The following is an 18,379-nucleotide window of genomic DNA, read 5'->3' as shown; positions in this document are numbered from 1 at the left end:
AGTTAAAAATAATCCTTTGGCTGTTGCTAAGTGCTAGTGCAGCTGTGAGCCAGGCAGCTGCAGGGAGATGCAGCTCCGTCTCTGGGGCAGCTGCCCCGCAGGTCAATCCCTCTCTGCTTCCCACGTGGGAGGAGGATGGAGAGCACACATCTACCAGCATATCTGAGGCTTATTTTGGTGACAGAGGATGCAGTGTCAGCTCGGGTCACTGTGCTGTAACCTCACAGTACCCGTTGCTTTGTGAGTAGTCCCAGTCATTAGCAGCAGGTTGGGGGCTCGGGGGTCAGTGGCTGTGGGTGCTGTTGGGGTGCAGGGCATGGGAGGGTGGTTTGGGGTGAGCAAAACCAAGTAAAGTCCTCTGACACAAAACCCTGTATCACTAGGGCGTTGTAGCACTGCGAATGCCCCTTTTCCCACCAAAGAGCAGGGTAGGGGACAGGGAGCTAGAGACAAGCTGAGTCTGGGCTAGAAGACAAAGCAGTATGTGTATGTTGTCACACTGTGTGGGGCACGGGGTGCCCATGGCTCCTTGGCAGCCCACAAACTTGGTTTCAGACACCTTGAGGTCTCTTGCCTACAGTGCCACTGAATAGCCATGGGCCAGAGCAAACAATAAAGAGGTGGCACTGCTGTAGCATCTCTCTTTTACAATGTGGTCAAGACTCAGTCAGACTGCATGTTTATCCTCAAGCTTCCTAAAAACCTTTCTGCTTGCTGCATTCCCATTTGGCCTTTGCTTTTATCACCTGCAGGAGCTGCTCAGCCAAAGGTCCTGTCCTGAGATGTCTGCGTGCCAGAGAATAAATGGGTAAAACAAAATAATCCCCCTGAATAAGAAGGAAAAATAAACCTGTGACTTGCTGTGTCCCATAGCAGTGAGGAACTGAGGCCAGAGCACCTGTGCCTGGCGTCACCACTGGGTGGGCATCCCCTCTCCAGCTTACATCCCCCCTCCACCTGTGAAACAGTTTGGCTCCAGTAAGAATAGACTACAAACATTTAATAAGAAACAAATCAAATAGGGCACCTCTGCTGTCCTCTACCTTTTCTGGGGTTAAACTGTTCTACTAACTCTCGTCACATGGATTGGTGTAAAGAAGTGGAAGGTTTAGGTCAGCTCCATTTATTCCCATCCAGTGGGTCAGCCTAAAAAGAATGTAAGGACCAGGTCAGCTGGAGCAGGCAGGGCTGAGGACTGTGGTGGGGAAGAACAGTCAACTGAATCCACCTTCATCCAGCTTGGACTGATGCCACTCTTGCCCTGCTTAAAAGCTCCCTGCAGATGCTGTTTGGCTGTGTGTCCAGTGTAATTTGACTGCACAATGTCCAAGTCCCAAACCAGGAAAAAAGCCTTTTTTTTTTTTTTTAAATGTGTGTATCCATAAACCGGATCTATTCTGAGGCCAGCTGTTGAACTGTTGGCATGCCTGCATTCCTGCTTGCCCTCCTGTAGAGCATGGGGCTGCCATGCTGTTTCAATGTTTTGGAGCAGCAGAACGTGACTGCTCAAGCGGTGATTTAGAAAACATTTCCACAGGTGAGGAAGGAACTGTGGAGGCGCCTGCTGCTGCTGAGACATGTGGGATGTTGGCTTTTAGGCCTCGTTCTGGCAACAAGAGCTGGTGTCTGAGCCCTGGGGTCATCCCAGGCTGCTTTCCGTGGTGCCTTGGGTCTGGCCGTGCTTTGCCGGACAGCATTGAGCTCTGAGAGCAACACTTGAAACCTCTCAGCCTTTAGTGTGGAGTGTCATTGAGAAAGTCTGCTCTCGACACAGCATGAAGAGGAGCAGAAACTGCAGGGACGTGTGTGGGACATGCTTACGCACTGCGGGCAGCCTGCGGTCCTCTGTGCTCGCATCGAACCCTGCACCAGGGTGGCACCTTCTGGGATGGGGAGCAGGGACACCCCGTCCTGAGCTCCCAGATGATTTGAAAGGCTGGAGAGGGGTTCCACCCTTGAGTTGTATGAGTGGCTGGCTGGCAGTAGCATTCCTCTGTAGAAGTGTTTGATTTTTCCTTGTAGGCAAAGCGTTCCTGAGCATCAGCCAGGACCAAATTCAGCAGGGTGTCCCATGGTGTTCTGGGTGTGCTCATCTCCGGGAGCTGTGGCTCATAGTTCCAATGCAGAGAGGGGCTGAGACCCTTGTGGGAGGTGTTTGCATTCCAAATTTCATCTTCATGAAGTCTGGCACACAGATCCTCAGTGGCCTTTTGGAGGAGCATGAGGCTGACTCAGTGCATGTGTTTACTCACAGTTCCAGTCCTTGGGTGGCTCCTGAAACCACTTCCTCCTGGGGCATCATTTCCATCCTTCCCCAATCTCTCTCTTCTTCTTCTTCCTCTCCAAATTTATTTTTTCCCCCTTAACCTGGTTTCTCTTCTCTTTTCAATTTAATACTGAGTCATATGCCACTGTCCTCTGAGAGTGTGCGCCTCCCCATACTGCTCCGTGCCCGTTCAAAAAGCTGAAGAACCCAGAGTTCAAATGGCCTCTGGGCTGGGACAAACAGCATGGGGTGATCCCTTGTCTGCTGGCTGTGACCTGTGAAAACATGGCCAGTGCTTGTAGCTGCAATGTGAAAATGCCTGGTTCCCCCTCTAATTGCACTGCTAACGACCCCCGTGCTGTGCTTCAGGTCAGAGGTGGCTGCAGGTCAGTGCAGGTGGATGGTTGTTAGCTGGAATGCTCTGTATGCCATGGATATGCTCCTCTAGATTTCTTTCACAGCAATTAAATGCAGTATTTGGTATTCCACCACCGGGCATTAGCATTACATTGTTGCCTGTTAAATATTATTGGTTATTGCAAAGTTGGACTCCGTGGTCCTTACAGGTCCCTTCCAACTCGAGATACTCGATGATCTTTGCATGGATTTCACACAGGAACACAAATAATGATTCCATTTGTGTTTGTGCTCAGTGGTGTGTTTGTTCCTCATGTTCCTCAGCGTTCCCTGGCAGTAGGCATACCCTGCCTGCCCCACCTTGCTCACACCAAGGGATTGTGTTGGCTTTTCACTGAAACAGCAACTGAGTTGGACATTCTCTCCCCAGTGTATCGAGTACTGCTCTCCCAGTATTCCTGGCACGAAAAGGCAAAGCTGCCCTTTGTTACCCCTCCTTTCTCCCTGCCCAGGCTCTCATTGCTGTCCAAGCCTTGCAGCTCTCCCCAAATCTGGCAGCAGCTCCTTGAGGACCAACCCACACAGAGCGCTGCTGTTCCTGCCTCTTTTCACTGCGGTTTCTCCTTGTCCCTGAGCGGACCTTTAGCAAGTGTTAATGCATGCTAATGAGGCATTAAATGCCTGGGCAGAATTAAAGAATACAGAAGTGATGTCTTTGACGTCTTTATGGGAGCCACAGCTCTGTTCTTGGGGCTCTGCTCTTAAAGAGGCACAGCGTGTGGGTTGCAACCGGAGGTGTCATCCGAAGATTCATGCACGTACCCAAAGCCCCTGTCCTGTGCAGCTGCCCCCTCCCGGGGACAGGAACCCCATAGAAGGCTCAAAAAAACCCTGCCAAGATAAACTCAGAAAATAAAGCTTAGATTGTCTTAGAACAAACTTACTTTAAATGCTCTACTGGCCAGCATCTCGGTGAGTTTGGTGTCTGAATTTGGTCTGTCTGGTGATAGTCATTGACAGAAATGCACATTTGGAAATGAATGTTGTATTTGGGGTTTAAAGGCAGATGAAAGCCTCAGTTCATCAGGTGAGTGGAATTCTGGGTCTCTGTGTTTCTTGTTGACATGCACTGACAACCTGTGAACTTTGCTCAGTTCTGTTTAAAAAATTGAGCTTAAGCAATTGACCTGACAGGGAAGTGCAGCACAGCCTGTGTGTTCATTCTTTTCATTCTTTCTCCTTTTTTTTTTTTTTTTTTTGGTCTTATTTTGAGTGATATTCTGACTTTTTCCAGGTACTTTGTGAAGGGAGAAATCTGTTTCAAAACCATGGACCTTTGGCAAACTTGCACCAAATGATGTGTTTGCATCCAAACACAGAACTGGGCAAGGCTCCCACGGCACTGCATTTTGCAGAGAAAGAATGTCTCTACTCCAGAGCCCACTCCTCTCAACAAGGTCCAGCAGAAAGGACATTCAACCCATTTGGGCTTCAGCAGGATGGAAATTAAACTGCTTTTTTTTTTGAAGGATGGACCTGAACCATAGAATTTGTCCCTGGAGTTTAGGGATTTGGAATCATGCAGCTTTGTTTCTGGAGCCAAGTTTTATTTTAAGAACATATCTGGAGTTTTTTGGGATGGTAGGAGCTGGTAGGAGTCTATTCAGGCGTCAGAGCAGGAGAATGAAGCTTGTCCTTCCTGGAGGCACCATATGTTGGTGGAAGGGTTGCAGCCCTTTAGCTTTTCTCAAGGCCTTTCTCTGCCGTTCAGCAGCTGCGTGGTTGCCATATGTCATTTCCAAATCTTCCAGAGCCTTCAGAGTGACTAAAGCTGAAGTGCAGAGTTGTATAAACAGATCTGGGCAGAGACGGGCCAAGAAGTGTGTAAGTGGGGGAGAAGCTCCTGGCTCTGCACCAATGGGTGTTGGTGGTATCTGGGCAGGATTGGGAGAGCCAAGTGGAGAATGATTCTTTTTTTTCAAGCAGCTTTATTTGTCAGGTTTTTTTTGGAGAAAGGAAACAAATGGAGAGGTCTGCATTCAAGGGGGTTTCATCTGTGAGCAAGTCTGTGAGGGGCTGGAGAGCTGGCTGGAGAGAGGAGCACTGCTGTGAGAGAGGTGGTGCTGTGTCCTGTGGGAGACCCAATGAACATCTGCACGTGAAGAGATGGAGGTCGATAGGAAAAGTGGCCCTTTTGGAGTTAGAGATTTGGAGGGAGACACAGTAGGGGCAAAACCCCCAGAGGATTCACACACACACCCCCCTTCTGATCTGGCTTAAGGAATAATATAAATTGTTGCCTTCCATGTCAGGTGCTATGGGGGGCACAAAGCCAAGGATGAGCACATGCCCAGAGTGGTGGGATGGTATTTGGGCCCATGACTCAAAGGAAACCAGCACATCCATCCCAGCAGTCCCCACTCAGGATGAAGCTCTGTACCTCTGGGAGGATCTGGCACCAGCCCTTGCCCCATAGCTCTCCCTGCATCAGTAACAGAGTTGGCAGCGGGACCTGAAAGCTCCAATTCCCAGCTCTGGGTCTCCATCCAAAAGGCCACATGTGGCAGGCTTGGCTGAGGAGCTAATGTAAGTAGAAGTCAAGGATTTGTGGAGTGCTGAGCTTACTTGGAAAAAAAAAAAAAGGGAAAAAAAGGAAGGCTTTATTTTAAGAAAGGCAGCTTTAGATCTCTTTCAGGAAATGACTTCTCACTGCCTATTTTGGCTTTCTGATGGATCATCAGCTGTATCTCGTGGTTGCATTTCAGCTCCACTTCTTTAGCAGAGAGAAGGAAAATGAGGAAAGGCTGGCCAAGGCTACCACAGGAAATCCGCCTGCCCCGGATAGCTTTCGGCTGCCTTCATGAGACAGCAGTTTCCAAAACCATGTCTTCCTTGCCCAGTTCTCACTGAACCCAAAAATTCCCAAGTGAGTGAGAAGATTGGGTGCTTCTTGAAGAGGGGGGTTTTTGTAATGGCAGTGCTGCACTGTGGGGGATGCTGACAGTAGTGTCCAGCTGGTGATGGGGCTTGTGGTATCCATGGCTGAATTAGCAGCTTGAGCCTGCATTTATTCCTTCACCTTTGGTTTCATTAGTCTGCATCTCCAGTGCTATTTTTGATGATTGATGAGCTCAGCCAGTGCTGGGACTTAAATCTTGGCTAAACTCATGTGCTTCAGGATATAAATATCCACTGCAATGGGAAGATGCACAGATCCATGGTGTGTGGCGTAAACAACATTCAGAAAAGCACTATTTACTTCTTACTAACCTCTTAGTGTTTGTTTTGCTGTTTCAGTATTGCGTTGTGGATAAATGAGTGTGGGAAGCTCTCTCCTGGTGTGAGTGGAGGCAGCCGGATGAATTCCAGGTTTCACAGAAACCTTGGACCCTTGACATTTGTCTGTCTGTGTTTATGTAGTAGCCTCCTTAGCACAAGGAGGTTGTTGTCAGGGGGCTCCAGGGGTTGGGGCTGCTGCTGCCAACCTGCCACCCTTCTTTTCCCTGCCAGACTGACATGACCCAGGGGCTGGATCCTAAACCCATCCCTGCTGTTTAAAATTTCCTGAGCTCTCCCTGAATCCCTGTGGGTGCTGACCATCTGGGTGCTGGCCATGGGCCTGAGCTGTGCCATGGGCAGGCTGCCTGGCCTGGCCTGGCCTTGCCTGGCCTCTTGATGTGCAGTGCTGGCTGCTTTGAGCCATGGAAAGAAGTCAGTAGAGAAGTTGATGATTTATTTGTCTGTGTCTACCTGAGCCCTTTCCCAAATGAAAAGCCCTATGTTTTCCAAGTGTTCAAAGCCTTTTCTGCTGCCCTTCTTCCTCCCACTCAAAATGTGCTGTTCACAGAGCCTCTACCCCAGAGGTTGAGCACTTTTTCTGAGAGATTGGCTGGTCTGGTACAAAATTGATGCTCAAGCAGTGCCCTCTGTCAGTAGGGTTTGACTTCTCTCATAAGCAGATGGTTTTGCTGCTTCCACCCCTTGGGAGTACAAAGAAAGTGTGGCTTCTGCGCTGGGGCTCTCTGGGTGATGGGCACAGCAACCAGGGCTTGTTAAAGGGATGGCACTGGAGAATCTGGAAACTGCTTGCCATAACTTATTTCTCTTAGTTGTTTTTCCTATGGGCTTTTTCTGTTTCAGACTAATTGTTCAAATAACCAAAAATCACAAAAGCACAGCCTTTTGGAGGTCCTGACCCAAAGTCTGGATGTGAGCACAGAGGCACAAAAATAAGTGGCTTGATTTAATGGGAGCAAAATACGGTATGATCTTTCTCCTCCTGAGTGCTCAGAAACCACTAAACTGGCTTAAAAATCAGGATTTGTTTTTCTTGTATGTTAGGCACATCAGTTTAATGTTCTAGACGATGGGGAAAGAAGGAGTGTTGGAGGAGGCTTGTTTTCAAACTTTTTCTACCTCTCCATAAAAGCTGGGATCATGTTTTTTCTTTCAAAAGAAAGCTGGTATTTTTTGCATAACTCTGTGGTGCCCAGAAGTAGGAGTCTTTAGGAAAACCACCTTCTATGAAAAGCCTTAGTGACAGAACTTTTAGTGCACTGAGTTTCAGACCTCTTGATGCAGTTCCTAAAAGGCACACAGTTACTGTAGAGGGGCTGTCCTGCCGAGCAGGGTCACAGCCTGCTGTCAGGAAGACTCGGGTGAAATCAGGGTCAGAGGCTGGAAGCTTCTGCCAGAAGCTGCTATCCCGATTCGGGAATGACCCTGCTTGGGAACAAGGAGAAGAGCGCTGGTACAGGGCTGCCAAGCTGGGTTTGTGCGGTGCCAGGCTGAGGGCAGGGAGGATTTGGCCTGTGGCTGCCATCCTGGGGGGCAGCTGGCGGGGAGAGGCAGAGGCAGCTGGGGTGAAATGAGAATGGTTGGATGTCTTGCCAAAAGCTGTCTGAGTGACAGTGAGATGTGCAGCACAGCTGGGGCACAGCAGTGGGATGGGGATGTGTTTTGGGATGGGGAGAGACATGGAAGTACCAGCTGGGCTGTGAGTCTCCGCCCACTGTGGTGGCCTCCTTGGGAAGAAGGTGTCTCCAAGCAGCAGAGCATCCTGCCCTGATGGATCCCAGACTAGTCAAGCTCAGTCTGGGGACTGCTCTCCCCCCACAAAAGCATTGCTTTCCGCTGCACACCCTCCCAGCGGGTTCCTGCAGCCTCCCTGACATGTGTTTTGTGTTAGCCCCTCCTAAGGTCAAGAGCTGGCTGGAAAGTATGTTATCAAATTCAGAGGGAGCATTTCATTTCCTAGTTAGATCTTGATCTTTTAAACTTCTAAGCTTGTCTCATTTCAAGGATGGGAACAGAAGAAAACATCTCTTATTATGTTTGGAGAACATAATTAATGTATTTTGGCTTCACAAACCAGCTTTAACAGAGGATGTGCAAACTCAAAGGGTCCAAGGGGGATAAAGTCCAGGGTGATATCCTTCACCACGAGACTGCTGCTGCTGCAGAGGTGTCTTGAAACACACCCTCCTTGAGGACACATTGCCCTGGAAATGAAACTGGGAAGTGAAACTAGGCTCATCCTGGGTGCAGTGGTGGAAGGCGTCCGGCAGGCATGATGGCACAGAGACTGCTTAGCCACATCAGCACTGTGTGTGGCCGTGGGAGAGCTGGCACTGGGAACAGGCAGCACAGTTTTCTGTAAAATGTGAGTGCTGGGTAACACTCTGCAAACCACAGCTCTGGGTCACTGTTACCAAAAGCCTCATTACCACATTGTCTTGGGGCTCCTCTCAGTTTGTCTCCCAAGCAAGAGGATGGAGTGGATTCCCATCTCCAGTGCTCCAGGTGGACACTGAGAAGTGGGACGACTCTTGTGCCCATATGGAAACCAAATGTTTCCCATTCACTGAGTTTCTCCAGTCTTCAGGCTGTGTGGGAGATGGAGGGCACCAGAAGGGTAGCTCATGGTGCTTGCAGGAGTGGCCACTCTTTCAGGCTGATGGAAGCAGTGAAGATTGTGACATCTTTGCCGTTAAAGGTCAAGATGGAAATTCCTGCTCTTGGCACATTGGCCATGATGAGCTTCAGCCAGTGACTTCTTGCACACTGAGCCAGTGTGGCCGAGGCAGGAAACACATGATAACATGTTTTGACATTTTAAGCTCACACCCCACACTTAGTCAGCCTCATACAGAACGGCTTTTTCTTCATCCCCTTCAATAAACAAAACCACATCCTTTAAGATACTGTTTCTTAAGTTTCCAATCACAGTGGTTTAATAGGATGCATTATTTGAAAATGGCCATTTCCCTTCCCCAGGACAGTAATTCCAGGCTCCATGTCCAGCCTGCCAGGGGCTGGAAGGGATGTGCAGTCTTTCTACCATCCTACGACGTAGTTCTGATGCCTTTAAAAATGGAACCATTTTATGGTCCAGAGACAGATTTCCTCTGGAGTCACATCTTGTGCTGCATTCTGTGGTGTCTTAGGAGAACTGAGGGGTGATATGAATGCCATCAGCTTGCTTCTTTTGGCCTTCACAGTTCAAATTCAAGCCTGAGAACATTTACTAATTGCTAGCTGCTTTGGATTCCTTGAAATAGTGCCATTTAGGAAAACCATAGTTCATAGCTAATGTGGACACATGCATTGCCATGGAGGCACCAAACCTGCTGTGTGTGAGAGCCCAATCACCTGAATTAATTGTGAATAAAAGCCAGACACCCCATTTAGTTTGCTTGGGAAGTGGTGGTCCTGGGAGCCCCCCAAACAGCAGCAGTTGTGGATGTAGCTGAGTCCATGGGCTCAAACCCAGAGCTTTCTGTGTGGGGAAAGGGCAAGGCTGTCATTTTGAAGGTGAGCAGAGCAAGGGATTTTGATCTCCATCAGATGTAGGCACAGAAGGAGGTAACCTCTAGAGATCTTGTAAACATAATCTCCTTTGTCCGGTAATGTTTGAATATGCAGGCTGGATCCAAAGCAAACGATGGGCGTGCAGAAGAGGCTGTAGAAGGACAGCTTGTGATGTGCTGGGACATACGAGATGCCTAGTAAAAGAGAAGGTGCTCCCATGACTTTTGGCAAGGGATATAGCTTGGCAGTCCACAGCCTCTGGTTATCTTGGCACGGTGGGAGAGGCAGGGAGATCAGCGGGTTTGTGTCGATGAAAGGAGTGTGTATATAAGTTATCATGTCTGGGACGCTCGAGGCTCTTTCCAGTGGAAAAGCTGAGCTGTAATTAGGTTGCTGATGAGCCTTGTATACAAACCCTTCAGCTCTATAAACTATGCCTGCAAAGGCATCCCTTCTCCTAGGGACTGACCAAGGAAAAATTCGAGCAGTCTCCAGCAGATGGATGCCTCTCTGAAACCAGCTGCTCAGTGGACAGCCACTCCACTTACTGTCACTGACAGCCTTGGAGCCTGTTGACTTTCTCAGCCCTTCACTAAACCCTGTAGCTCCAAGGGGATGCTTCAGTGGAGGGAGAGCCCTTACTGGATTGGTTTCTTCATCCATCTCTGCTGTGAGCTGCCCTGAGCTACTCCCTGGGGGTGCTCAGCTGGTCCCAGCAACCTTCATGGCTCTGGCTGGGACACAGAGGTCCTGTTTGGACACAGGAAATGGTGCTTGTTGACATACTTTTTAAGAAGTTTTAAGAGAAATTCTTAAGTAAAACTGTTAAGAAGAAAGGGAAGGAAATACTTTATGAAGTGGGTGACCTGCTCAGCTTTTTGCTGCTAAACTCTGGGCTCAAAACCAGCAAGGAAGCGCTACTTCATTCCCTTCTTAATATCTCTTGATGTAGACAGAGAAAGAAGAGATTATTTCATACAAAACTAGGAAAGGGGAGGTGCCCATTTATCTTGAGCAACTATAGAGGGAAGCTGGAAGATCGGTGAGTAGGTATTTTTTGCTGCTAAATGTAGATATTAATTTGATATTTAGGTGTTTCCCATCAGCATCTGTTTGTTGCTCTGCCAAGTGAGGTCTCTCTGGCAGCTCTTCCTGCTGGGCTGCTGGTCCCTCCCAACCACAGCACCCATCGGTGGCCCCAAATTCTGCTGACACCTCTCCCCTGCTCTCGCTTTCAGGTCATGGGGAGTGTCACTGCGGGGAGTGCAAGTGCCACGCCGGGTACATCGGGGACAACTGCAACTGCTCCACCGAGATGGACAGCTGTGTTTCCAGTGATGGGCAGATGTGCAGCGGCCGGGGCGCCTGTGTCTGCGGGAAGTGTCAGTGCACCGAGCCAGGGGCTTTCGGAGAGACCTGTGAGAAGTGTCCCACCTGCCCAGGTGTCTGTAGCACTAAAAGGTACTCACAGGCAGTTCAGGAGGGGTTTCTTGCTGGTGGGAACAGCAGCTCTTTGGTTCCTGGGAGACTTTTCAGCTAAGGAATTACTCTTGCTTTGTTAAATGTGTGGTCAGCCCCAGGCAAGCCTACTGCTTCTAGGAGCCCATGCTAAGCAACCTGACAGTACCCCAGGTAGAGCAGCAACAAGTGTTGCTGCCCAAGTGCTCATGGAGATTCATGTCCCTGTTCATTTCCAGTGCTGTCTCACTCTGCAGGAAGGGCTGGTGACCCCAGTTTTGCTGCACTCTGAGCTGCAGATGTCTGGGTGGAGAGAGCTTTGAGCTGCAGAGGAGGGGAGGACTGGAATCACTGTCTCTGCCTCAGAGCGATGGAGGTGCCCCAGGCATCAGCCTCAGACTAGCACAGAGCAGCAGGACTGCCTGCCTTGATCTCAGGCAGGATGGATTTTGCAGTAGCTGATGTGCAGCTCCTAAGATCCAAGGGGCAAATACACCCCAAACCTACCAGCTGCTTGCACCTTCATTAAATCCTAGAATAAATCCATCCTTGCGATGGAGATGCTTGGCCTGAAGCTGCTCTTTCTGTGTGGTGCAGATGTGCAGCCCCCAGACCAGGACCCAGGGAGTCCCTTTCCAAGGGCTGAACCCCTATGTTCCTGCAGTTTCTGATGTGTGCTTAATCTTCCTCTCTGTGTGTGTTCCTGCAGGGATTGTATTGAATGCAAGCTGTTTAACTCAGGAAGACTGGCTGATAACCAAACCTGCCAAAAGCACTGCAAGGATGAGATCATCACCACTGTGGATGTTCTTGGTAAGTTGGCAGCAGCAGGACTGCAGGTGGTGGGAGCCAGTGACTGTGGCATTGAACTCTTCTTAACCAGACTAAGACATACCTGTAAAGAAAGCTTCAGGGAACACCTGGTATTTAGAAATGTATGTGGGTAGGTAGTGGGTATATGTGTATGTATGGTATGTGTGACGCTCTCTCTGGGCTATCATCCATACTGAAGTAAAAATCTTTTGATTTTAAGTAACATCTTACCACATCTAATCACTGCTGCCAGTGCAGGGAGCAAAGAGAGTGGGATGAGGTCACATGAGACAGATGAGATGAATCGTGAGAGAGTGCAAAAGGACAAAGTACCACCCAAAAAAAGGCATTTTCTAATCATCTGAGGTTTCATCTTGGAAGAAGTGAGCTTGTAAGAGAAAGCAAAGCTGTTTTGAAAACAATGAGTTCTGCTTTGGTGGAACTGACTGCTACAAGTCCCCCTGGCAATCTCCTGCCCTTTGTGTTCTCTTCTAGAGGTCACCCCACATGTGCATCTCTCAGCAGATGACTTTCTCCCTGCTCTTTTCATGATATGTCCTGGGAGTCCCTGGTTGCTATTTAGGGGAGTAGAAGGGATCCAGACTTGTGACAGATTTAATCACTATCCTGAGCTTGGCCTTAGCAATACCCCGTGGAGGGAGGGATGGAGATCAAACAGAGATAAATTACTGTCTGCATCTAGCATTTCCTTCTCTTCTCGTAGTTTATAGAGGTGGGAGTGTCACACCTTGCTCAGCCTTTCACTCCCTTCCTCCTAAGCTGCCTGCAGGTGATGTTTTTCCCATTGACTCCTCCCATATCCAGTGTCCAGCTTTTAAATTATGACCAGTGGAGTTTCCTACCTTTCCCTTTGGGATACTTGCTCTTGTTCTCTCCATTCACCCTGCAGTTTAGCAGGGAGTGCACCTGCACCAGCCCACACCGAGAGGTTTGGAAATTCAAATTGCGCAAAGTTCCTTTCTAATGCCTGGCTGGCCAGCAAATGCTGGGAATCAAAACTCATCCCTCCTGCCTCGTTAATGCACTATGCCAAAGCCAGATTTTGTTCTGTCAGCTCCCTGGAAGATGAGGCTGGGCTGTGGTTTGTCAGCCCCTTGCATGGCTTTTAGAGAAAAAACCAGCCAGATTTCTGCTTTAAGACATTTTTGGGAATTGTGCTTATGCTTCTGTTGAACTATTGCAGTCAGATTGCACATAGTGCTGAGCTCAAGGCACTCTGTGACTTGGAGATCTGGGCTGCTGGAGAAAGAGGTAAAGCAAAATATTCCTAAAGAAAGTCCTTGTGGACTATGGACTTCTTCACAGGTGGACTTGGCCAAATCCTTGTTTTCAAGTGCTTTTGTATAATTTAGCTCATATTACAGTCCCTGCTGAAAGGCAGAATGCTGATACTTGTCACAGAATTCGTAAGTCTGTATTGTCCTGGCAGAGGAGGATGGGACCTTCTTAAATTGCAATGAACACAGTCTTGAACATCCCAACTGCCTTTTGACTCTGGATATGAAGCAGCCAGTGCTTCAAAGCTTTATAGAGCAAGGCATCTGTCATTGGACCCACGAGCCAGAATGCTGCCTCATGGGAGGCTTGTATGACTTGCTTTGGACTCTGCAGGATCTCCTTGGGTTCTGCAGTATTACATTTGCATTCCTGACAGTTCCAGGGGGAGCATGACAGGTCCCACTCCGAGCTGCACCTGGAAACAGCACACATCAGTGGACCTGAAAGTTCAGTGGGGCCCTCACACCTCTCTCTGTAGACATGTGATCTCTGAAACCATGAAGATCACAGAAACCATAACTATTCAGACTTTCATCACTGTGTCTTTTACCGAAATAATGGTGCAAGGATGGGAGTGAAAGCAGCTAGACCTACGGGAACTAAGATTTGCTGCTCAACTCGAAAGAGCATTAGTCAAGAAACATGGAAGTGTTATCTATACTAATCTAGTTAGTACTTTGCTTTGTAACAATCAGCACATTTCCAGCCCATGCTTTGCTACCACTGTGTGCGTAGAGCAGGTTTTCCTGTCCCGAGGTAGGAACAGCTGAGATTTCTCCACACCAGGAACACGTCAGGACTCACGAGAGGGGCAGCTGCATCTGAGCTCAGCTGTTGAAATGGAGGGTATTAATCTTTTAACTGGATGCAGGTCAAAGGCATTGAAAGGAAAAATAAACAGACAGGAGAGAGCTAAGGGGCTGGTGTAGCCTTGCTCATTAATGCGATCATTTTTCAGCATGACAGACAGGCATGGATACGAGAGCTGTGGAAATCTCTTTCCAGGTGCCTAAGACAAGGTCATGCATGTCTTTGCCAGCCAATAGCACTGGGTCCCCAAATTCCTCTCGCATGAAACTCTCAGCCCTTGCAGGACTGCAGAGCTGTGCTACTGTCACAGCCAGAGATGCTTCCCCATCTGCCTCCAGTCACTGTCCCTGCAACAGGGGCATCCGACGAGCTGTGGCTGTGCCGGGCAGTGGCTCTGCTGAAATCACCCCTTAAGCTAGATCTGCAAACCTCAGGTGATGGCTTTGCTCAATCTTAAGTTGCTTCTATGAAGCAGCCTTCCTCAGGCAGCACCTCACAGTGACCAGGTCCTGTCTGGTGCTGTGGTGTGTCAGACACAAACACAGCGCCCACATGGCCCTGGGAATAAAGTCCTCTCATTTTTTGCAACTCCCACATCTACACATCATCCTTGCAACCAGTTCCTCCCTTCTCCCTCCCTCCCTCCCTCCTCCTTTTCCCATTTTCCTTTTCTATCTCACTCTTTAAAAACAAACTTCTCAGCCGTTTCCGGAGCTGGAACTATTCAGTACAGCTGGAGCACGAGCTGGCCATGGGCTGCTGCTGCTGCTGGCCCCGTCTGAGTCGGTGCCCCTTGCTTTCCCTTCACCTTCCACTCTTCAAGAAATTTAGCAGATTAAGAAGAAAACAACATTTATTGCCAAAGCAGACTTACATGAAGGAAGAATGTGTGTGTGTGTGAGGTTGAGTCTGTTTGCTATGGGATGTTTGCCAAGTGCCACATTTTCTCAAGCAGTAAATCTGGACACTGCTCAGCTACAATTTGTATGAGTTGAGATCAAACTGTGCTGCTTTCCAGACTTACTCCCCATTCCTCTGCTCCCAGGCATCCCTGGAAAGCTCTGCTTATCTTGCAGGGGAGAGCTGTGCTAATTCCTAGTATGAAACCTGCCAACTAAATCAACCAAGTGCTGTATTGCAGCTTTAGACATAGCCTGTTAGATGGGGTGACTAGTTCAAAATCAGGGAACCCACACCATTGCAAGTTGTTGGGGGGAATTATGTTAAAAAATAGAGGGTGTTGGAAGCATTTCTTTGAAAAATTAGGATACAAAAGTTCTGCAATGTTTGGGATTTTTTTTTTTTTTAATGTATAAAAACTTATACAAAATCCTGTGACTCTTACATCTGGTTCCAGAAACAGATGACCCGAACGCGATCCTCTGTGCCTACCCGGTGAACAACTGCGTCATGAAGTTCACTTACTTGGAGCTTCCAAGTGGGAAATCCAACCTCACCGTCCTCAAAGAGCCAGGTTGGCCCTCCCTTGGATTTCTTTTTTGACAGCACTGGCTGCCTCAGGAGAGGTGATGGGCTGCTGGGGAGCCTGGTGGGTTGCAGAAAGGCTGGTTGCATGTGTGAGCAGATAATCCAGGGTGATTTAAACTGAAGTGGTTTACAGGGATGAAACCCAGCTCCAAATGCTGCCAACTTACTAAAAAAGAACTGTGAGATTAAAACTTGCACCTGAGCCATCAGCATTGCCAGCAAGTGGCTGAAGAGCTTTAGGGGCCTGAATTAAATGGAGCCTATTTAAGTAGCAAAAAGCATGCTTGATTTGGAGATACAGCCCCTGGAAGCAAAAATATCGGAAGGGGACACCTGCTGCGGCTGCTGGTTAAGTCAGGATGTTGGGAAAGACCTTCACCACCTAAGGATTTCCACGTTGCCAAAGAGCTCTGACCCAGACAGTGTAAGGGCTGGGTGTCTCTGCTCCCCTCCCCAGGCTGTGCAGACAGCTGTGCTTCCCAGTATTATTTTAATCAGATGCAGTGCACTTGCTCAAAGAAAACCTCTCGTGGTGTTGCAGGACAAGCTGGCAAGCGTCCAGCAGTAGCTTCTTGTGATCTGCTCTGGTCCTCTGAGTCATGGGGCAATATGGGAAATAATGTTTTATTTCATTTGTGCTGCAGCTTGCACTTAACTGAAAGACCAGTTGACTAGCTAACAGTTAATGTCCTTATTTAAAGTCCTTAGTGATCACCTGTCTCCGTGTGGGAGAAGCTGAGCTGGCTTTTGCCAGAGGCACCTTAACGCTCTGTGTCCCACGTGGGTCACCTGGCATTAAAACCCTGCGTCACTGTTGGACAGTGGCACTGCAGCCCTACTCTTCTCCTGAAGCGCTACGTGACATCCCAGCTCTGGTGACATCCATGAGAAGTGTCCCTTTGACCTGCCTCTAGCCAGGAATGTATTTAATTAATAATAAAAAAAAATCAGTGTGATTTCAGAGGGGACTGTTGCTTTTTTAAATTTAGCCACTGCTGCTAGCCCTGCCCTGGGGTCAGTTGCTCAGTGGCTGCAGTCCAGTTCTTTACATCCCTGTATCCCGATCCGGGATACACTCATACCACAGCTAATTACCTTTTCTCCCTCATTGCCAGCCTGCAGCTCAGCCCCCAGCGCCGTGACGATCGTGCTGGCAGTGATTGGCAGCGTGGTGCTGATTGGGATCATCCTGCTGGCTCTCTGGAAGCTGCTCGTCACCATCCACGACAGGCGGGAGTTCGACCGATTCCAGAGCGAGCGTTCCCGGGCCAGATATGAAATGGTGAGCCTGGGGCAGGGGTGCTGCTGGTGTATGGGGGGGCTGTTGGGATGCCAACAGCTCTGCAGTGAGGGAGAAGGGTGGCAGGCACGAGGGATGCAGGTGTCCATACCCTGTGGTGCCTTCAGGGTCCAGCATGTCGCACTGCTTTCTCCTTGGCAAGTTATAAATGCTCTGCAAAACTATACCCAGCCTTTGGCTCCATCATCTATTTCCCAGCAGAGCTGGAGGCTGAAGAAGGTAGAGGAGACTGTGGTGGCAGCCAAATTGGTCAGGTCTGTGAGGGAATCCTTCTGGGAGACTTTGAGTAGGGGTCCTCAGCGTTTGAGGGCAGTGCCTCTGCCTGCAGGCAGGATGGAAGGTGGGTCTGATGGATAAACAACCCTGGATAAACAACACTGCTTTTGGACTGAATGCTCAGTTCACTCAAAGCCAAACGCAGTGCTGTCACCAAACTAATTGGTATGTTTTTACCATGACATGGACTTTGTTCCTTATCTTTGTTCTTTTTGTCTGCTCCTTTCTCCAAAGGCATCCAATCCTCTCTACCGAAAGCCTATTTCCACGCATAACGTAGAGTTCACGTTCAACAAGCTCAACAAGTCTTACAACGGTACAGTTGACTGAAGGGGTCTCAGCGCCTGGCACTGCCGTGGACAATTGCTTGACTGGCCGGGCTGCTTCCCCACTTGAAGATGGGATTCTCTTCAGGGGCGAGAATCCCTTACGACAGGACTGGTCGATGACCAAAGCCTGTTATTTGCACAGTAAGGAGAAAGGTCTGGTTCATTCTGGAGGCACAGACATGAGGGCAGGGTCCCTGCCTGTGTTGATGGACTCTGAGCCATGTGCATCTCCATACCCCAGCTTTCCAGATGTATTAAACCTGCCAACTAAGTCAACCAAGTGCCATATTGCAGCTTTAGACATATCCCATTAGGAAAGGTGACTAGGTAAAAAATCAGGGGAACCCACACCATCACAAGTTGTTAGGGGGGAATTAGCTTAAAAACAGGGTCTTGGAACCATATGTGTAAGAAATTAGGATTAAAAAGTTCTGCAGTCTTTAGGAATTTTTTTTATATAAACCCCAAAATAAAACAGTTGTGCATATATGATGCTGTGAGTTCATTGTTTCTTTGCTGAGCCCCCTATCAAAACTGGGGCTTGCTCCTCCTGCAAGCAGGAGTGGTGCTGCCTGATGGATTTATTAATAGAGCCTTACCAGTCAAAGCATGGCTATAAAACTAGGAGCTGGAGCTGCAGGGACTGCCACAGAAGTTGTGTTGATTTAATGTACTGGTGTTGACCCAGGGCAGGGAGTGCCTCAAGGAGCTCCTGCTCTGAGCCAGGGCTGTTAAACAGATGGGAAACTGGTGGGAACACAAGGAAAGGGGAGTTTAGGCTGAGGAAACGAAATTAAACACCCATTCCTTAGGGTGTGCATGTAGGTGTCTGGCCCGCGTGCCTGCAGGATGGCAGCTGGGAGCACACAGCAGCTCCTCCAGACCTCAGACTTTTTACCAGAGGACTGTTGCTGTGGGGTCCAGTGGAGCCCAGCCAGAAAAGCAGGGGAGCCCTGAGCTTTTGGCTGGAAAGGGAGCTGGATCGAACCCAGTGTTGTTGCTTCAGAACATACATTTTGCTTTGGTTTTTTTTGATTTTTTTTCTTTTTCCCCCCCAAACTATTCCCACAGCCCTGTCTGTTTTCCTCTGGAGCTGGGGTTTGAGTTACCCTGCTGACAGCTGCAGCTTTAAACCCACACAGATGGGGCTGCAGCTGCCACAGGAGAGAGAAG

At 48.9% G+C, this 18,379-nt stretch overlaps 1 protein-coding gene across 1 annotated transcript in view; it reads left to right on the top strand.

Moving 5' to 3' along the window:
* ITGB5 (integrin subunit beta 5) overlaps window positions 1–17,698 on the top strand; it is a 57,893-nt gene extending 40,195 nt beyond the window's left edge. The window contains exons 11-15 of the mRNA XM_048309515.1: window positions 10,672–10,894; window positions 11,601–11,704; window positions 15,171–15,287; window positions 16,417–16,583; window positions 17,112–17,698. Of these exons, the coding sequence (XP_048165472.1) occupies window positions 10,672–10,894; window positions 11,601–11,704; window positions 15,171–15,287; window positions 16,417–16,583; window positions 17,112–17,207 (707 nt within the window). The 3' untranslated portion in view covers window positions 17,208–17,698. The remainder of the gene's footprint in view (window positions 1–10,671; window positions 10,895–11,600; window positions 11,705–15,170; window positions 15,288–16,416; window positions 16,584–17,111) is intronic.
* The last annotated feature ends 681 nt before the right edge of the window (window positions 17,699–18,379 follow it).

The sequence above is a fragment of the Corvus hawaiiensis genome, chromosome 7 (assembly GCF_020740725.1).
Source record: "Corvus hawaiiensis isolate bCorHaw1 chromosome 7, bCorHaw1.pri.cur, whole genome shotgun sequence".
Taxonomy (NCBI): Eukaryota; Metazoa; Chordata; class Aves; order Passeriformes; family Corvidae; genus Corvus; species Corvus hawaiiensis.
The sequence above is the reverse complement of the archived record's forward strand: the minus strand, read 5'-3'. Positions and strand labels throughout refer to the sequence as shown.